This window comes from Vigna unguiculata, chromosome 5 (assembly GCF_037176805.1).
Source record: "Vigna unguiculata cultivar grain cowpea cultivar isolate G323 ecotype 2 chromosome 5, ASM3717680v1, whole genome shotgun sequence".
In the NCBI taxonomy this organism is placed as follows: domain Eukaryota; kingdom Viridiplantae; phylum Streptophyta; class Magnoliopsida; order Fabales; family Fabaceae; genus Vigna; species Vigna unguiculata.
The window spans coordinates 46,409,837-46,430,655 of record NC_140796.1 but is presented as its reverse complement, the minus strand read 5'-3'; the positions used below and the strand labels follow the sequence as shown (position 1 = coordinate 46,430,655).

Below are 20,819 nucleotides of genomic sequence, written 5' to 3'. Positions count from 1 at the left end.
AGATTATCGGGTGTAAATTTAAGCATTAAACGGGGAGAATGCGGAAAAGGGTTGATGAAACTTTGGGAGTCTTCGGTTCTTCCTATTCCACCCTTTTTGACAGGGTATTGCTACCTTCCTCTAACACCATGCCCACCAACAACCAACCCAGAATGCCATAACATTCCAACAATTAAATAAACACAAAAAATTAAAAAAAAATCATTTTTTTTTTGTTCCGTGTAGCTTTTGGAGCTGGATTCTCCTTGAATTCTTCGTTTGACTAGTTTTTGTTTCTGGGTTTGTTTGATCTTTTCAAAGGGTTCCAGCCCCTGCCTGCTGACAAGAATTCTTCAGACCAAAAACTGTTACCTTTTTGCTGCTCGTGTATCCCTTTTGCTCGGTTAACTGGGATGTGGAGAGATCCGGGAGTTTCAGCTGATTCTTTCTATGAAATCCGCCCGGAATGTACTGATGTTCCCATTTCTCGATTTAAAATCAAGGTTTGTTTTTTTTCTTAATCTTTTTCTTTTTCTTTTTTCCCCGTTATTTGGTTTGGTCTTGTGTAATTTGTTAAGGGTATCTTTGTTTGTTTGTGAATGAGAAGTATTTGGTTGATGGGAATTGATGTTGGTCTAATTTGAGCAATGCATATGAATTTGAGGTTTTGTGAATGGTTTTGGTCATTTAAGAATGTCAGGTATACACACACATGGCTTGACTGCCTCTGTAAGCTACATGAGCTTGTTAAGTGAATAACTGGAAAACAAATTTGTTCATCTGAGGGATGCGGAATTGTTGACCTTTAGGAAGTTTTCGGCAGCGGTTATGATGTTGGTATTTTATCAATGGGAAAGGAGTGCTTGTTTTACAGCTTTCAGCAGGATAGTGTGTCATTTTGTTTTTTATGTATTTCAAATCAGTGATGTTTAATAAATGAAACTTGGTTCAGTTAGAATCCTGATTCTTAAACTAGTTGTTTGGAAAAGAAGCACTTAGTGAGCCAGATCGCCAAGTAGAATTTGATTAAGTGAAACACTCATTGTATCAATATTTCCATATTGCTTTTTGCTGCAATAAACAATGCAGCGTTTGGGCTTGTTATTAACTGCTTGATTGCTCAATTCACATATAATTTATCTGAGAATTAAATTTGAGTATGGATAAAATACACTTTTTATTTTATAACGGATCATGACTGATGCCATCTGAGTAATTGTCCTTGTTGTCCTTTTTATCATATGAGACATTAAATAAAATAAATCAGTTATATGTTTCTCTACCTCAATGCAAAAGTCATGTGCCTTATTGTGGTTCTATGGCGTATTTGGCTGGAAAGAAACACGATAATCTTTACTAGACATTGTTTGTCCCGATTCAAGTTTGGATCAACTAGTTTTTCTCACTTCTCCATCATGTTCTGCCCATGGCCATTTTTTGTTTCATTCTTTAACTTTTTTTTATTTGGGAGTGGGTCAGGGGTCTCTTTTAGATCTATGGAGAGATTGACATGTTTGTGTTGTATATTACTTGTTTTTAGCTTTTGTCTTTTTTCCATTTATGTTTGGTTGCAATTTCTTGATCAAATAAGAAGAGAAAAGGGTAATCATTTGCCTTCAGCTGAGAACTAGTACAGTTAGTTGAATTTCTAATCTCGTGATACTTATACAATGTTCATTTATTTTGAACTTCTTTTTGTTATGTGGTCCAGGCTGGTAAAACACTAAGTGCAAGAAAGTGGCATGCTGCATTTACTCAAGAAGGGTATCTAGATATAGGCAAGACTCTAAGCCGAATCTACCGTGGGGTAATTGTTTTTTTATAGTTAAAATGCTGGTTCAATATGTTTGAGGATATGGAAATTAGTCTGTCTCCTACATTCCGTAATGGTGTAGTCAGTGCCATGGGGAACTCTGGCTGGCTGGAAAATATAAGGTTATCTGTTTGTATGGTTGAACTGACTCTTGGAATCTAACAGAACTTTTTGGTATGAGTATAATTTGGTTCTCTTTAAAGCATGAGATTCCATTATCATGGCTGAGATTGAAGTATACAGACAACTAATTATCAGAAATAAATTAAGCTGGCCAAGTTCTGCCAACTGCAGATTTCAAGATATTGTTGATTGGGATAAAATTGAAATTCCTTTTTCCATATATTCTCATATGCATTCTTCTTGTGAAACATCTTCCTCCTTTTTTTCCTGAGCTGAGCATTGATGGTTGCTTTATTAAAATTTTTGAATCAGGGAGTCCATCCATCTATTAGGGGAGAAGTTTGGGAATTTCTACTTGGTTGCTATGATCCCAAGAGTACATTTGAAGAAAGAGAACAGATAAGACACCACAGAAGGTTACAAATTTTCTTGTCTAATGGTTTGTTTTATAAGAATCCTCTTTTTCAACCTTATTACTGTCACAGCATCCTAAAACATTCAAATTTTTTATGATGTTTCACTTCTCTGCACCACATGCTTGAGATGAGCCTTAAAAGTTATGACAGTAATTGCTCCCTTGTCTTTTAATAACATCAGTACTTTTTGTGGTATAAAACTTCAGTTGCTGAATTCCAAATCTAATAGATCCTTACTTGTCTATCACTTTTACTTTTTATGTTATCAGAATGCAATATGCTACACTTAAAGAAGAATGCCGCCAATTGTTTCCTCTTATTGGAAGTGGTAGATTTGTCACAGCACCTGTTGTTACTGAAGATGGTATGCCAATTCAAGATCCATTGGTTCTGAAAGAAACAAATGCAGCCAAGGGATTGGCTGTACATCATCAAGATAATAATAATTCAAGTAGGATTGCTCCAAATAGTTTACAGAAGGTGACAGACAAGATAGTAGTCCAGTGGCTGTTAACTCTCCATCAAATAGGTTTGTAAATAATTTTTTTTCTTAATACACTGTCTGTTATCTTTCATATATTATATTTTATCTAATTTTTCTGCATGTAATCTTTAAGTTTTATGCAGAACCCTGCCCCACAATTATTTTCTTCACATGTCCATTATGCCTGAAATGATTTGTCGTACAGATTCAATTTGATTTGTGTGGCATATGGGTGGAATGTACAATCTATTATGTTGTGAAAGTTTTCTCATGCAATAATATAAGACCCAATTGCTAAAATATAATTGACACGGCAAATAACATTTCTCTTATACTTACATTTCAGGTCTTGATGTGGTTCGCACCGATAGGTCATTAGTTTTTTATGAGAAACAAGAAAACCTGTCAAAACTATGGGATGTACTTGCTGTTTATGCTTGGGTAGATAAAGACGTTGGCTATGGTCAAGGTGGGTCATACATATTTGGCATATTTTGGACATTCTGTTTACAACATTTCCTACATAAGAACTTCCAGAAGATAAAAAAAGTGAAATTGGTTTTCTACAAGTCAAAATTAACTTGTGCATAAATCAAATTCTAAAGTTTTATCATATAGCTTTTTTAATTTTAACTTGTAGATGAACTAATTTTAAATTATGGAGAAATCAAATTTGTTTTTTCTTATTTATCTCTTCTAAAAGCTCTTATAAATAGCCTTGTTCAAATAGACCCATAGACCAATAATAATATTTAGATATTCCTATCTGAGATCATACCTTAATACTCATGGTAACTTTCCGTGACAGTGTATTTTTAGTTTTTGAAATAGCTTAGCAGTTCCTCTGGGTATTTAGACAACTGTTTTTTAAGTGGTCGGTCAAATTAAAGCCTCTTCATTTTCACTATTGAAAAAACAAGCAGAGAAATCTGTACTCTGAGAGAAGAAAACACCAACTTGGTTTATGGAATGAATTTAATAAATAATTGAGACATACTGCTTCATATAATAGTTTATCTTCTGTTTTTCTTGCGATCAAGCAATAAATGTTTGCTAGCCACCATTTGCAACTAACCTAAGCTTTCAGTTTTAACATTTTACAATTCTGCGCAGGAATGTGTGACCTATGCTCCCCTATGATAATTCTTCTTAATGATGAAGCAGATGCATTTTGGTGCTTTGAGCGTCTGATGCGCAGGCTTGTAAACATCTTATCTCTAGACTCTATTTTATTATTAACTTTCTTCAACACTCCTTTATTCTATCACTTATTGACAAAATTGGAGGGGGGGTTCTATCTAGTATTTGGTTATTGGATTTTCTTGGTATTTTTTGGAAATTTTATATATATTGGATTTGTTCACTTTTAAATATTATCTCTTTCTTAAGTTGCACAATGCATAGAGGCCAGTTAAAATTGGGCGTAAGTTCTTCGAGGTTTGACACTAATGTTTTAATTATGCTGTTTCAGAAATCCATTCGTTATAATGTTGAAACCTTACTGGTTTACTATTTTCTTGTGCATACTTGGCTAGATTTGATATTTCTGTAACAATTTTTCAATGTCACTTTTACTCTTCCTTGCACACACAGTTGGAGCTATCCCAAATTTGTAACATGTACTTCTGTTAATAAAATTACAATTGAGCTTTCATGTTTTCAGACATACAACTTGAAAGAGAAGAATTGCAATGTATTTGTAATTTTGTACATGTTAGATATGTAAATGTATGTAAACCATTCTCGAGTTTTCACCTAACAGCTTAAGCTTTTAGGAGAGTTGGTTACATAGATGGTATTTGAGCTTCAACACATGGTATGCCCCCATGTATTACGCGTTTTTGAAGTCCTATGAGGTCTTGTGTAATGGGGTGCGTTAGGGATGTACTCATGTAATAAACCATTCTTGAGCATTCACCGAACAGCTTAAACTTTTTGGTGAGTTGGTCATCGACATAGCGGCTTGAAATTTTATTGAAGAAGTAGGTGCACAGATTCGATGCGATTAGTTAACGCTTTGTGGTTACACAGAAACTAGTTTTGTTAGTTGTATTTCGTAGGTTGAATCTCAGTTTCTTATTATTTGTGTTGTTGAATTTGTAAAGCGCGGCAATTTTAGATGCACCGAGAGCTCTGTTGGGGTGACAGCTCAACTAAATGAGTTGGCTTCAGTTACTCAAGTAATTGATCCAAAACTTCATAACCATTTAGGTATTTTCTTGCATATATGCTTTAATCATATTGTTTTTATGTGATCTTTGTTTTAAGAAATGAAGATTGCAAGAAAATGATTTATGATCAGTTCTTTGTTGAATACTGCTCTCAACTAATGTTAGAGAAACAGAATATACTAATAATTTCTTTTGATTTTGGAGAACAGAGCTTCTTGGTGGAGGTGACTATCTGTTTGCTTTTCGAATGCTAATGGTTTTGTTTCGTCGAGAATTCTCCTTTTGTGATTCGTTGTATCTTTGGGAGGTATGTTTGGCTTCTTTTGTGCTTTGTGGTATATTTTGTTGCATTTATTGAACCAAGGAACCTCTTAAGTTTGGTTTGTGTATATAACAGATGCACCTATGCATGATCTGTTATGTTACATTATTTTGTATTAGAAGTTTTTGGATCAAATGTTCCCTTTATGAGATTAGTTTAATGTTCCCTTTGTGTGTGTATGCATTGGGATGATGAGTAACTAATGACTTAAACTTTGAACAGATGATGTGGGCCTTGGAATATGATCCTGACTTGTTCTTGATGTATGAAATGCCTGAATCAGCTTCTGAAAAAGCTGTGGGCTCGAAAGGAAAATCAAAGTCAATACGTCAGTGTGGAAAGTATGAGAGAGAATTCTTGAAGAGTGGATCAAAGGATGCTTCTCAATCTCCTCTTCCTATATCTGTTTTCCTTGTTGCTAGTGTTTTGAAAGATAAAAGTACAAAACTACTCCAAGAAGCACGGGGTTTGGATGATGTTGTCAAGGTTAGTCTTGTCACATTTAACTTTGCATTCAATAAGATGGAGCTATCACATGGATAGAAACTATATATATTAAAATCATTGAAATGCACTTTTTCCTATGTTTTAATTTAATTGCAAATTTAATCATTTAGTTTTATAAAATTAAATAAGGTTTAATTAGTAATTTGATTCCTATATTTAAACCTTTGATTCGCTTTGGTCCTTATAATTGTTTTTGACACAGATGAGTTGCTATTTTTTTTGAAAAATTGTGATTCCTTTTTGTTAAATTGAAGTTAACACTTTCAGAAAGTGTTACGTGTCAAAATTTAAATCTGTTACGTATCAAACTCTAGGTCATCTTCTATGATGAACCCTTTTAATTTTAATACATGATACCTTCCAAATAAAAGATAACCCAAATTTTGATAAACCCAGGTTTTGACGCGTATTTTCAAACGGCTATGCCAATTTAACTGAAGATACCACCTTAAGTCTTTTTGTTTTCTTTTACAGAAATATGGACTCAATTCCATAAATATATATATATATATATATATATATATATATATATAAAAGGACCAAAATGAATCAAAAACCTAAATATATGAACCATATACTAATTAAACCCTTAAATATTTTAGTCCATTTTTAATATTTTTTTCTCATTTCTAACAGAATTTTGATGTGTTGTTAAGTGATGACAATATTAATTATTTAATTACATAAACTATTAATATTAATTGGAAAATCACATTGACTAAACTATGAGGAGAAAAATGAATTTGGGCTTAAATGATTTCTTATTGAACACTGTGTCTTAATTAAAAATAATATATTTGCATGAATTTAATTAAATACTAAGATTAATGTAGTTTTTTGTACTATCATCCAATCATAAACAACCACATATATATTATATATATATATATATATATATATATATATATATATATATATATAGAGAGAGAGAGAGAGAGAGAGAGAGAGAGAAATTGTTAAAGTCGTATATAATGTGATTTTTTAGTTGGTTGACTGTGAACAAAATTTTAAACTCACAACAATACATGAAAATTAAACACTTATATTCTTTAAAATATAATATACATTAGTTGTCACAATAAAACATTTATACTTGGCATCTAATTCATCTTATTCATTTATGAAATTAATTTGTATGCATTGTAAAACATTTCACATAGATATGCAATTAGAATTTGCTCCATTGTCCCAATATTAATAAATATGATAATGTAGTAAAATGATTAAATTTCATTGCACATCTATGTGAACACAATTTACACTAATCTTTCATATAGATTTAATTATTCATTAATATAATATAGTGATAGGGCGAATTCCTATTGAAAGTCTATGTAAAAATGTTTTAATTATTCCTTTTTATAAGACTCAATCCATAATATCAATTTCATCAATTTATTTTAGACTAAAATACCTCTAATTAAAAGAGGGAAGTTGTATGGTTAAACAATTAGAAGAGAAGAAAAAAACATAGAAGATGCTTATTGTTATCAAAATGAAATTAACCACTCTTTTAACCTTGATGAATTATGTAATTAAAAATTATAAGCAAGAAGGGAGGGATTATTATTTTTCTTCTATCTACTAACTTGCTTTTTCTCCTTTGATGTAATTATTCTCAGATTTTGAATGACATAACTGGGAATCTAGATGCTAAAAAAGCTTGCAATGGGGCTATGAAACTTCACAAGAAATATTTGAGAAAGGTAATGTTTTACACTACTAAATGTCAATATCAATATCAATTGCCATGAACTCTCTCTACAGTTTGTTATTTTTGCTTAAAATGCATTAAATCATAATCTCCAAATTCTAAGCACTGATCTTTAACCGTAGTTTCATTATTTTTGGTATCTGTGTTTCTGCTCTTTTTGTTTTCAAATATAATCTTGTTTATTTATCTCCTACTAACTATTCAAGTAATGTTGTAATTGCTGCAGGCCAAGAAACCCTAGCACCAAATACATCTAAATATTCACTGATTCTTTGTAATGTGTTGTATAATACATTTGTCTCATTCCATCTTGTTCCAAGGGAGGTAATAATGGAGAACATTAGGACTATACAGAATTGGAAAAATGGGATTCAAATATCCAACCATCAAAATCCCTGAGCAACTGTTGTATGTGAAATCAATTTGATTTTTCTTTTTTCTTTTGTATCCAGAAGAACTGAGATTGTATATGAAAATAGAATTTTTCTGTAGAACTGTGTATTTTGTTGGACTTTGTTATTGCATATGGGGAAAACAAGGTACATGAAACAGCCATTCTTTCTACTATTTATGTGATCGTATTCTAGACAATTGAGTACAAATGTATTTATAGTGTAGCAGACAATGATAAACATGGACATAAACCATTCTCTTTAACAAGTTTGGTTGAATCTAAGGGAATTATTATCTTCTCTAAACTCCATTGTTAACAAAGGAAAAACTCAAAGCATGTAAAATACATATAAACTCATTGAGGAAAGATTTTAGTATCAATGGCACCAAACCAAAGATAAAATTGTATGTTTATGATATGGCTAATAATTTTATATTCTACAAATAATTTACACTTGAATTACCAGAGTGATAAAACTTTGTTGTAAGCTCTGTCCCACCAGCTTGTTTGAGACAAATAGCAATTCAGAAAATTTTGAGTTATAATTAGAAGGAAAAACAGCAGAAAAACAGAAATAATGTCTTGTAAGATCCAAGAAAACTGCATCTCAATTCTGTTTTTCAGACTCTATTCTTCAATTGCAACAATTTTAGTTATTCCATAAACTATTATATAATACTATGCATGAATTTACATCATTCTCTGGTTGAACTCATTTGGTTTATTAATACACAGTTTTCCTTTTATAATTTGTGTTAGTGTCTTAAATTCTTATGAAGGTGACACTCACCTAAAATAAAATAAGAAGCGTAGACGAGAAACTTTCGATCTTTGTTCTAAAAAAAGATTCTACCAATTCTTTTGCCTCAAAAGACATAAAACGAACAAAAAGAAAGGTGTTAAAAGACAACATGAACATACACTTCAAACCATGCTTATCAAATTGATCTCGCTAGAACTCATACAGAAAATTGGTTAAAAAAGCCTAAAAGGTTTTGGTTATTTCCTTTTGATTTTATATATAAAACTTATATAGTTAATAAATATTAATGTATATTATTGAAATTTAAATTTAAGTACAATACTTATATTTTTTAAACTTTTATATGTATTTGAATGTTAAGAACTTATATATTTATGTTTTATTTTTGTTTTTAACGTCATAAAATTATGTTATTCTTTAATTTTTAAATATCATTTTATACATTTTTTATTTATTAAAATAACTTTTATATATGGATTTCACTTCTGTTCAATATTAAATTTTGAATCAATATTTTAAGTAGTTATAAATACCCACTAAAACATAAATAAAGTAATTGTTTGGTTAAAGTAATTAGAAAGAAATAGAAATTTAAAAATTTTTGGAAGGTATTTCAATAGAAGAATTTTAAACATCTTATAAGCAATTTGAAATTTCATTCATTTTCACTCCACTCACTCCACTAATGAAGGTTGAAACGAGTCGGCTCAAACTAAAGGTTTAGTCGAGTTGATTTTGGCTAAGGCTCAATCTAGCCTATCTAGATCAAATCAACTAGATTTTTTATTTTGGCTGAAATTCAAGATGGGTTAACTCGACTAGAAGTTCAAGATAGGTCAATACGGGTTGAATGTTGAGATGGATCACGTCAAAGGTCGAGATGAATTAGTCCAAAGTTAAGATCAAGAGGATTTGACTCAGACTGAAGGTCAAGCCAATTCGGTTAAGGGCGAAGGTCGAGTTGATTCAAATCAAGACAAGAGATAAGTCGAGTTGGCCATGGTCAAAGGTCGAGATAGATCAACATGATTGAATGTCGAGACATATTAGCAAAGGTTGAAGGTTAAGAGGAGTTAGTCGGGACGAAGGTCAAGACACTTTGGTGCAGATCAAATGTCAAGTCAATTCAGCATAAGTCAAAGGTCAAGTCAAGTTGGTTTGGGCTGAAGGTTAAGCTCAGACGACTTAAACCAAAGGTTGAGCTAATTTACTCGAGCCAAAAGTTTAGTCGAGTCGGTTTGGACCAAAAATTGAAACAAGTTAATTTGGGCCAAAGGTTAAAATGAGTTTGTCAGGTCAAAGATCGGGATGAGTCGGTCAGACCAAAGGTCAAGACAAATCATCTTGGATCGAGCTAAGTCAATTAGGACCAAAGGTTAGAATCGAGTTATCCAAATAGTTTTAAATTTGAATTTTGCCTTAATAGATAAATTAAGGCTTAAATATCTTTTTCGTCCTCATTTCCGTAGTGTTTGTTGCGGATGATCTCATTTTGACAGAATGTTTAAATGGTCCTCATTTTTACCAAATTTTTAAAATGGTCCTCATTTTCGCAATTCGTGTTTTATTTGGTCTTTTACTGTGACGCCGTTTAAATCAGTAACAGAGCATTGTACATGTGACACTATTTATATTACGTTGCATTGGGGTGTGTTACGTGTACACTGTACATGTGTGGTAATTTAGAAACCATGCAGAACATCACAACAATCAAAGCACAAACAAACCTCAAAGTAGAATTACGAAAACCCTAACCCACGAGCAAACACAACCCAGAAAATCCTAAACCCACTTACCTCGTTGATGATGACTAACTGGAAAATTCAAATGAAGAGCGCGACTGCAATCCAACGATGAAATGACAAGTATTAGCTATTTCCTCTACAAATTCGAGCTCAAGAAAGACGAAGATAAAGAAATCGCCTCCAACTATGAAAAGCGCAACTGCAATCCAACTTAAGCCCTAATTGCAAAATTTCTCCCAAATTGAAAAAAGTTAACGTTAATTAGTCATTTGTACAGTACACGTAACACACCCCAATGCAACGTAATACAAACAATGTCACCTGTACAATGCTCCGTTACTTATTTAAACGGCGTCACAGAAAATGACCAAATAAAACATGAATTACGAAAATGAAGACCATTTTAAACATTCTGTCAAAATGACGATCATCCGCAACAAACACTACGAAAATGAAGACGAAAAAAGTATTTAAATCATAAATTAAATTGCTTTATCCATACAAGAGATTATAATATAAAATATTTCAATTATTTGATCCAAATAAATTATTTAAGAAATTAAGAAAATTCAACCGTAACTAAATTAAATACAATTTATTTTGATTTTTTGATATTACTAAGATCCCTTGTCCAAACATAGTGTTACATTTTCATATTCATATAAAAATCACAATTGTTTTTTTTTTCAAAAAAAGACAACTTAATTTACACCATTATTGGGGGACTATAACATTCACATAAAACTTTACGAAGACCTCACTTATCAAGACTAACATATACTTATATTTATCATTGGTTCCTTCAAATAAGGGTCCTACGTCTTTTCTTTTTTATATTTATAAAGGAAGAATTCAATTATGTAATAACAATAATAATAATAATAATAATAATAATAATAATAAATTATTGTTATTATTATTAACTTTTAATCTAGATATTTATTTAAAATTTATTTACAATAATAAATTTTTATTATATTTTACAAGAATTTTTTAAAGGAGTTAAATTTAATTTATTGTATGTGTCAATTAATAATTTCCAAAGGTATACACTCCTCGTTCTTTAAATAAACAACAAAAGACATTCATTCATTCATAATAAATAAACAAAAATCAATTAAATTTAACTTAATAAAAAAATAATTAACTTCTATGGATAAAGTAAAGGCTTAAAAGCTTAATCTCCTTGAAATAATACACATTATAAATTTAAATTAAAAGTATAAATGATTTTTCTTAAAATATTTTTTATATAGTGTTATCTTTAAGTCCTTCTTCTGTGAAAATATCCCAATTATCTAGAAAATAATATCTATCTAAATGCATAACACTCAAAGAAGCACAACAAAACAATTTCGACTCTAAATTGTCGATTTTCAAAGCCAGTTTTATCAACCTTATTATTACTGAAATTAAATTGAGTCATAACGTTTTCAAATGTAAAAATTGGTTCTCTAACTCTTTCTCTACGACTCCTAATAACTTTTATCGTAAGATTTTATTTTATTTTTGAAACCCGAAAAATAGCTTGGACATCCCACAACCCCTATCTTAAAATCACTTTAAAAACCGTAAACGAAACCCAAAATTAGGTTATGATACATAGAAGAAAATTTGAAGGAAAATGGTTGGCACAGAAATTTGTTTAAGGGTTATGCATGAAAATGAACTTCAAATTAAAAACAAAAATGATTTGGACGTAAACCAAAACACCACCACGTGTTATTTCGAAGGCGTTTTGGTCAACGAAGTTCTTAGTATCTAGTAAATTTCTGAGGACTATTGTTCCAGAATTAACGAATGCTGCTCTTACCATTCCAAAAATGGCTTCCAAACATTCTCTGTCCTCCGAAACCATCGCTAAAACTAACGAACATAACTCCCTTCTCCCATTTTTCTTACATTATATATACCTTCACTTTCTCCACCCTCTCTTATTTTCGCTCTTCTACCCCGCCGCCGCGTCGCCGCGCGGCCACCACCACCGTTCTCCCTCGTACAACACAACACACATAAAAAAAAGATACAAAAACACAAAAAGAAAACAGACAAAAACGTAGGAGGAGTTAGCTAGGTTCAACATAGAAGAAAGAGAACAAAAAAGGTTTCAACAATGGAAGAAACTACCGATTCAATAGCCTCCTCCTCCTACCCAACAAAAAAAGCAATAACAAAATTACTAGCAATCCATCTCTTCCTTTTCTTGAGCCTCCATGTCTCCGACGTCGGAGCACAGAAGACGGAAACTCCCCATTCGCTCGAACTCGACAGCTGCGATGGAGTTTTTATCTCCTACACCCTTGTGTCTCGGGAGAAGGAGTACCCGCACGTCAAGAACACGACGAAGCAGGCCTGGGCGTTCAAGGCGGAAGCCACGCTGACCAACGTGGGAGATGAGGAGGTGCAGGGGTGGAAGATGTTTGTGGGGTTCCAGCACCGCGAGATTCTCGTCTCCGCTGACGGCGCCATTCTCATCGACGCCGGCGACTTTCCTGCGGAGGTGGGTAATGGGACGACGATGGTCGGTTCCACCGTGGCGGACTTGAAGACCGCCATTGAAACCGCCGGGGATCTGAACCAGATGAGTGCGAAGATCGATATTGTTGGGACGCAGTTTGGGTTGGGTGCTGTTGCTACCCCCATGCCCAAAACCATTAGTCTCCAGAATGACGGATTCAAATGCCCTGCACCTACTCGAAAAGGTAATCAATATACAAACTTATCTTCCATATATAACAAGTGAACGTAAATGTTGATCCATGCATCAAAATACATAGAACTTGAAAATGTCATATTGTAACTTTGATTAAGATTGTTTTGATGAATGAATGGTGCAGACTCGAGAATGTTCGCATGTTGCAGAAAGGACCCGAAAGTGAAGGCAAAGCCAGTGACGCAAACCAAGTACCCTCCTCGTCGCCCTGGAGATCTAATCATAGAATACGACGTGCTTCAAGCTTTCCAGAACAACTACTATGTCCAAGTGACAATCGAGAACAAGCACCCATTGGGTCGTCTTGATCATTGGAACTTGACATGGGAATGGCCAAAGGGAGAGTTCATATATTCCCTTAAAGGAGCTTATGCTCGCAGAAAAGACCCTTCTGACTGCTTGTACGGTTCAGCCGGAAAATTCTACGGTGACATGGATTTCTCGCAGGTCGCAACCTGTCAGAAGAAGCCAACAATCTCCGACCTTCCAGCAGAAAGAAAAGAAGATGAAAAAGTTGGGAAACTCCCTTGGTGCTGCCGGAACGGGACCGTTTTGCCTCCACTCATGGACAAGAACAGAGCTAAATCAATGTTCCAGATGCAAGTGTTCAAAATGCCACCGGATACTGATAACAGAACGGCCATCACACCCCCTATGAAGTGGAACATCGATGGTGTCATCAATCCACATTACCAATGTGGTGCACCGGTTAGGGTTGATCCTTCGGTTTTCCCTGAGCCCAGTGGACTAAGTGCAATCTCCACCGCCGTAGCAACTTGGCAAATAGTTTGCAACATCACCAAACCCAAGCCTCAGCAAAACCGTTGCTGCGTCTCCTTCTCAGCGTTCTACAACGAGTCAGCAATCCCCTGCAACACCTGTGCCTGTGGCTGCACCGACACAAGTAAGTGCAACTCTCGGGCCTCTCCATTGCTTCTTCCGCCAGAAGCTCTTCTCGTGCCGTTCGCAAACAGAACCCTGAAGGCACGTGCATGGGCCAAGCTCAAGCACTTGCGCGTGCCTAGCAGGCTCCCTTGTGGCGATAACTGCCCCGTGAGCATCAACTGGCACGTGAATTCGGATCACAAGGAGGGATGGACTGCCAGGATAACAATTTTCAACTGGGAAGATTTCTCATTCGATGATTGGTTCACTGCGATTGAGCTGACCAAGACTTTCGAGGATTTTGAAGATGTTTATTCCTTCAACGGGACAAGAATTCCTGGTCTGAAAACCATTTTCTTGGAAGGCTTGAAGGGTTTGAATTACTTGGCCGGTGAAACCAACGGAACATACGCTAAGGACCCTAGGGTTCCAGGGAAACAACAATCTGTGCTTTCTTTCACCAAAAAGCACGGAAAACACTTTGATATCACAAAAGATGGGTTCCCCTCTAAGGTTTTCTTCAATGGAATGGAGTGCTCACTACCCCCGATCAGACCACACAAAAGTTCGGGGCATAAACCTTCCATCAGTTTCATTGCACTCATATTCACAGCGTTTGTCACTCTCTTGCTTATATAAATTAAACAATGGAGATTCATTGGGTTGACATTGGTAATTGAAGATGATCTGAATCCAAATAAAGGGTTTATTTTTCTTCTCTTCGGGGCTGCTTTTATATATATATATATATATATATATATATATATATATATATATACAAATACATATATGTGTGTGAAGGTGAGTCTCATCAACGACGGGGGGCTTATACAAACAGAGCAGAGAGATAATGATATACATGATGAGGGATGCAGCCTTTTGTGTAAAAGTACATAACTGTGTATCTGGTACAAGATTGTGTGTTGGACTTGTTATATATAAGTTCAGTACTAGCTCATATTAAAATTAGATGGCCTTTTTGTTTCACCTACGTTGCTAGTGTATGTATGGATTGTTAGCTTCATGTAGATACGTTTCTCAAACAGAGTTTTAACCTTCTCATTCACAGGTTCTTCAGTTTTCCTTTAGATTGAGATTACTTTGGGATGGAGGAAGATTTTCATTTTCGGAGTTGCTGCAATTAACATATAAATCAACAAGTTTGAATGAAAAAAGATTAAAAATTACACCTAGCAGACCAACAATCGGCGACGCAACAATGAAGTACAGCTCAAGGTCCAAAACAACCAATTTGCCTTTAAATGATTGTGTGTGGAGGAAAAATATTATATATATAATTTTCTCAGAGGAGGGTGGAAAGGGGTGTATATGGAAGTTCTTCTTTTGAATTTTATGATATACAAATCTCTGTAATTTCTCTTTTGCGTGACAATAGAATTAGAGATAATCAATAATGCGAGTACAGAGTTCTCAGGGTAACGTAACTTGATCTATTCCTGTTTTTTTTTCTTTCTTTATACCATAAATTACAAAAGTATAATTGGATTTGGTTCCACGACTTTCAAAAGTTAATGCATCTCGTTTAGGATCTTATAACAAAGTAATTTAAACACTATTGGCAAATTGTGTTTTGTTTGAAAAGGTGAAACTAGGAGGATAAAAGTGTAAAAAAGTTGAGTGACAAATGTATAGTTAATTTCAATGTAACACTATAGTGTTTGTGTATTACCTAATAAGTAACACTATTTTTTAATAATTTATGTTACATTCACACATTGTGTAAGGTATATGTTATTGCTAAAAAAAATTGCTTTAACAGATGAAAGTTTGACTAATATAATTTTTTTTTAAAATATAATCATTTATAAAAATTATGTGAGAAATTATATATAAAGGGGAATTGAGATATATGGAAATGGTTTTTTTATCACTTGAAATTATGGTTTTCTTTTGCAATTTGTTTCTTTTGTTATTTACTCTTTTCTTTCATTCATGTTTTTCTCGTTATTTATGTTTTTAATGATTTTATTTATCGTGCACTTTACAATTACTTATCATCACTTGTTTGTTTCATTACTGCTTTTTCACTTTCAGTATTTATTTACTTAATTTGTTTATCATCAATAGCTTAAAAAGCTTTATGATTTATTTGTCTTTTCTTTCGAAAATTTTACAATACTTAACGTTATCTGCGTATTATTTGTTTTCATAGATATTTATTAAAAGAAATTAAAAACTTATTTTAATCATATCAATACATCTCAAACATGAAATTGATTTTATTTATAGATACAACTGTATTACTAAACCTGAAAAAAATGAATGAAATTTATATTTTCAAATCTTTAAAAAATCAAATATGATTTTTCAATTTAGTTCTTCCTTGTTTTGACCTTTGAAAATTCTATAATATAAAATTCTATACACATGTGTTAGAGAGACAACACATAAAGTGGGAAACACACCATATTATCGTCCTCCTCAAATATAGCATGTACTAGAACTCTAGTTCTCTGCTTCTATCAGTTCCCAGTTTTTGTCAAACACTTTGAGGAGTTTCTTTATCGCATTTCACTTTCGACTCATCAATTCCAAGACTTCCAATTGCACGATAAGCCGCTACCACTCTTTTATTTGGTGCCATTTGTAATCAGCTAGTAATTACTTTTTCCCACAGGTTCCCAAAATGTAGAACACCCCCTAAATTTCAAAGATTTCTGAAAAGAGAAATACAACCACACAATTTATTAAAAACAAAGTAGGTACATTAGCAAAATCCAGACAACAACTAATAGAAGAAATTAAATGATAAGAAAACTGCCTATCCTGACATAGAAATACAATATTCCACACCACCGATATTTTTTCTCATAACAAAGCCCACAGTATTTAGTAGAATATGAACACTTCTAGGTCGTGCTTACAATAAAATATCAAAAGAATCAATAAGTCAAGTAAAATTTTCAAATTCCTCATCTCCGCAATCATTCAATTCTAGAGGTGAAGTTCATAGAGAGAGAGAGAAAGAGAGAAACAATGAAGATGATTCTTGCTCCTCGGGCAAAATGAGGACAGAAAAAAGACAAGGGATACAAACTTAAGTGCAATAATGAGTGAAAGAACAGAGTAACGCACTGAAAACCTGAGTTAAATCGTGAAAAACAACCATGTACATTACACATGCCAGTACATGAAAACACCAACTAAAACCTCCCAATGAACATGCAACAGAGTATTTGAACACAGCAGATGTTGATGATCTTACAATTTGAAACTTAAACACTTACTCCAACAATCAAACATGAATGCGACACAACCGTTTGGAAACACAAAACAAAATTTTTTTCAGTGAAAAAAGATGCAAATAAATATACATGGTATACATGGTGCACTGGCGCTGATAAACCGATAAATTTCAGTTAATGCTATTCCATTACATGAGATGAGAAATCAAGTTATTCTTTTGGAGATCAGTAGAACCATATTCTATGAAATACTCCAGCCGTGGGAGGAAGATGCATAAGGTTTCTCTCCACCATTTTCTCATTCCAAAACATACATAAACCAACAGGAAGGAACGCAGGTGAACAAGAATAGAAATTCATCAATCAATCCACCATCAGCATCTGCTCTGTCCGTTGGCACTTAGAGGTGCTAGTCACAACCAACTGGACCATTAAAATGCATCAACCAAACCGTGTGCTACAGGTGAACAAGATCTTCCAGATAACAAAAAGACAATGGGTTTGGGTAGCACCGAGCCTAAAGAGAGGAATGAAGTTATAGAACAGTAGAAGATGACATAGCTTGTTTGAATCAGAGGAAGCAGTTTAAACTTTGACAGGACATCATGAATGAAACTCTAATTAGGATTATGTCAAAAAACACAAAATACCAAGGACGTGTTTAGACATGCTTTTGAGAAAAAACTTCTCTACTCGGAAAAAAACTCTGTATTTCCAATGGAGAAACTTTCAGATGCACTTCTAGCTTGTGTTCAACCAGACCATAAAAACAGAACCACCCCATCCAAGAAAAGGTAGAACCACCTTGTCTGAGAGTAAACCAAGGTTACTTAAAGCTAGATCCAAAACTAGGGTGTTTTTGCATATCGGAGGAACTCACCAAGAAGCTAAGAAGCCACCAAAGATTATACCATGTTCAGGCACAGAAACAGACACAGACACAGGGTGGGTCAAATTAAACCATCACCATTCAGTAAGTAATTATAGTATCGACCATCCGTTTACAAATTATCATAATTTCAAGTAATTGATTTGACTCAACCCAACCCTTTGTTTTATGTTTCTTTGTGAAAAAATTTAACAGCACCCAACAATCAACTGAATAACTTGGGTTCTCATCAAGTTGCAAAAAGTACGATAACAACCACAACAATCATAAGCTACATAAACTTTGTTTCAAAAACAATACTCAAATAAAATATAAGAACAGTAACTAAATTTGATCTTCAACACGGAAACTAGTGTAAGACTAAACCTATAAAATGCAATGGTAACCCAACTATCACTCTATTCAAAGTTCTTCTCAAGTTCATCACAGACAAAGTAATGACAGTATCAATCCTAAGAATACACCAAAATTTCTCACAGAGAGTGTTTCTTTTTATCAAAATCTAGGAAGGTAAAGTTATTGGGAGCGGAAACCCTAGAAGCAGGAGTGCATGCAGACATGCAGGTTTCAAATGGAAGGTACCGGATCTGAGAAAACCTTGTTTTTATTTGAGGGCAGGGGTGCCAAGGAGGCTGGCCTGTTGGAGCTCAATGTCGTTGAACTGCTGCTCGCGGTCCATCTCCACGATGAGAGGGACGACGAGGACAAGAAAGGTGGTGCCGGCGATCCAGGCCGCCTTGCCGGTGCTTCGGAGGAGCTTCTTCGCCACAAAGGCAGCGTCGCCGGCGGCCTCCTTACCACGGACAACGATAGAGGAGCGAGAGATCTTGTTGAGCACGGAGCTGGAATCGCTGGGCCTGTCAGGAAGCCATACTCCACCTCTTTTACCTTGGGACGCCATTAAAGACAGGAATGAAGGAATTAGGGTTTTGCAGATTTGTTTCCCTTCTCCTTATACCCTGTAGCTACGTGTGATTGCTGTTATAAAATATCTATATGTTACTTAAATATATTTTTAGTGTCTTTTTTTTCTATAACTCCATAACTATACTTTTGTTGTTATAAAAAATATATTCAACCAAATAATTTTAGTGACAACATATATTCATCTTAATAGAGAGAAAATGTGTATTAAAAAAAATGAATGAGTCCTCTTTCTGAATATTAGTCATTAAACAACTCCTCTACTTAAAAGAAGAGTTTTGATAATTTTTATACTATTTAATGGGATATGACTTCATTTTCAATTTTTATATATTTTTTATATTTTTTTATCTTACTTTTAAAAAAAATTGTGTTCCTCAATGTACAACTTGGTTAATTTTTTTATTAGTTTTCACATCTCCTATTATCTTTGCCTTCCTGTTTCAATTTGTTAAAAGTTTTCTATTTATAAATTTTTATATAAACATGTTCTTTTAATTTAAATTGCTTTTTAAAAGTTTGATTAATATTTTTTTTTTTTAATTTTATGATTTTTAATTTGTATATAGTTAATTTTTTTAATTTGACATATTTTTTAAATTATTATATAAAATAATTTGATTATTAAAAATATAAATATAAGTTTTATGTATTAAAGGTATATGTATGTGAATATTTTAGAACAAAAGTATTTTAATATTTAAAATAATTAAATAATAAAATTATTAAAATATTTCAAAATAAAAATATATTTATAAAAAATAAATATATTGAAAGGTAAGAAATATTAATATATCGTAAGGATAAAATACGGTTTTCTTTAAAATTAAATAAATAAATTAATTAAAATTTGAGTACGTAAATTACGACTTTTAGCTTTATTAAACACAGAAATTGTGTTTTTAAAACATTGAAATTGTCATTATTCAGTACAATTTACCTATTTATTTTAAATTTTTAAGAATTTAGTTATTTTTATAAATTATAATCAATAGATAGTAAGAAGAATTATGTGAAAGAAAATAAAAATTTAATTTAATTTTAATTTGGAAAGAAATAAAATTATTTTATTTTAAAAAAAATTATATTGGAATTGAATCAAAGTTTAATGGAATATAAAACAATAAACTTGGTGTTGATATAACATTTGACATATCTTTAATGTTATTGATACATTATTAACAAAAACAACAAAATTATATTAATTTTGAAAACATTTTAATATAATTGAGAAAAAAGTTTGATGAGAGCAACTTAAATTATTGAACATCTGTTTTGAAATGCACACAAGTTAGGAATAGGAAAATTGGTGTGTTAATTTCATATACATGGCAATGTGAATTAGTTAGAAATCCTAGATAGCGGCAAGGAGCAGCCAACCTGAACAAAGGTATGGCACCATGCCACACAGACATGCAGACATTCAGAGAGACACAAACAAAAGCTGCGAGACCTTAAGCATCAATAGAGAGTGTGAATCTCAAATATATTAAATCTTCGTTGGCTTCACATTATCTAGTTTTTCACAACGTTCATCATATTGTGTGCCAATTTCCTAACCTTTTTATTTGGTCTTATTCAGATTTTAGATAATGAAGCTGCATGGATAAATTTGATAGGTGAATGAAGCTTCCTTACAACAAAAAGAATGATGTATCAAAAATTGGAGATGTAATGGTAGCGAAAATGATCGATGAAGGTTCCTAAAAAGTTGGGTCAACTTAGGAAGAAGGAATAAAGGAGAAATCAAGGAGAATATTCTAGCAATTTA

At 32.9% G+C, this 20,819-nt stretch overlaps 2 protein-coding genes and 1 pseudogene across 5 annotated transcripts; 2 read left to right on the top strand and 1 right to left on the bottom strand.

Moving 5' to 3' along the window:
* Positions 1–8,098, top strand: LOC114185710 (rab GTPase-activating protein 22-like). Of its 2 annotated transcripts, XM_028073585.2 has the most exons (12): positions 1–104; positions 301–482; positions 1,691–1,786; positions 2,228–2,331; positions 2,601–2,860; positions 3,162–3,284; positions 3,929–4,017; positions 4,921–5,026; positions 5,196–5,293; positions 5,531–5,794; positions 7,438–7,521; positions 7,756–8,098. In XM_028073585.2, exons 2-12 carry the CDS (start codon positions 393–395, stop codon positions 7,768–7,770), a joined length of 1,329 nt encoding a protein of 442 aa, XP_027929386.1. In that variant the 5' UTR covers positions 1–104; positions 301–392; the 3' UTR covers positions 7,771–8,098. The 2 variants fall into 2 exon arrangements, with proteins under 2 accessions (XP_027929386.1, XP_027929385.1); XM_028073584.2 differs by having other exon boundaries at positions 55–482.
* Positions 8,099–12,375: 4,277 nt separating this feature from the next.
* COBL10 (COBRA-like protein 10 precursor) lies at positions 12,376–14,817 on the top strand. Its single transcript, XM_028072194.2, has 2 exons — positions 12,376–13,133; positions 13,269–14,817. The coding sequence occupies exons 1-2, from the start codon at positions 12,545–12,547 to the stop codon at positions 14,666–14,668; spliced, it is 1,989 nt and encodes a 662-aa protein (XP_027927995.2). The 5' UTR covers positions 12,376–12,544; the 3' UTR covers positions 14,669–14,817.
* A 1,477-nt stretch (positions 14,818–16,294) lies between these two features.
* On the bottom strand, positions 16,295–19,105 carry LOC114183029 (mitochondrial import receptor subunit TOM9-2 pseudogene; annotated as a pseudogene). 2 transcript variants are annotated; one of them, XR_014994927.1, is made up of 2 exons: positions 18,707–19,105; positions 16,295–16,707 (listed from the first exon to the last, which is right to left on the bottom strand). The product of XR_014994927.1 is annotated as a mitochondrial import receptor subunit TOM9-2 pseudogene, transcript variant X1 (transcript). The 2 variants fall into 2 exon arrangements; XR_014994928.1 differs by having other exon boundaries at positions 18,722–19,104.
* Positions 19,106–20,819: the final 1,714 nt, after the last annotated feature.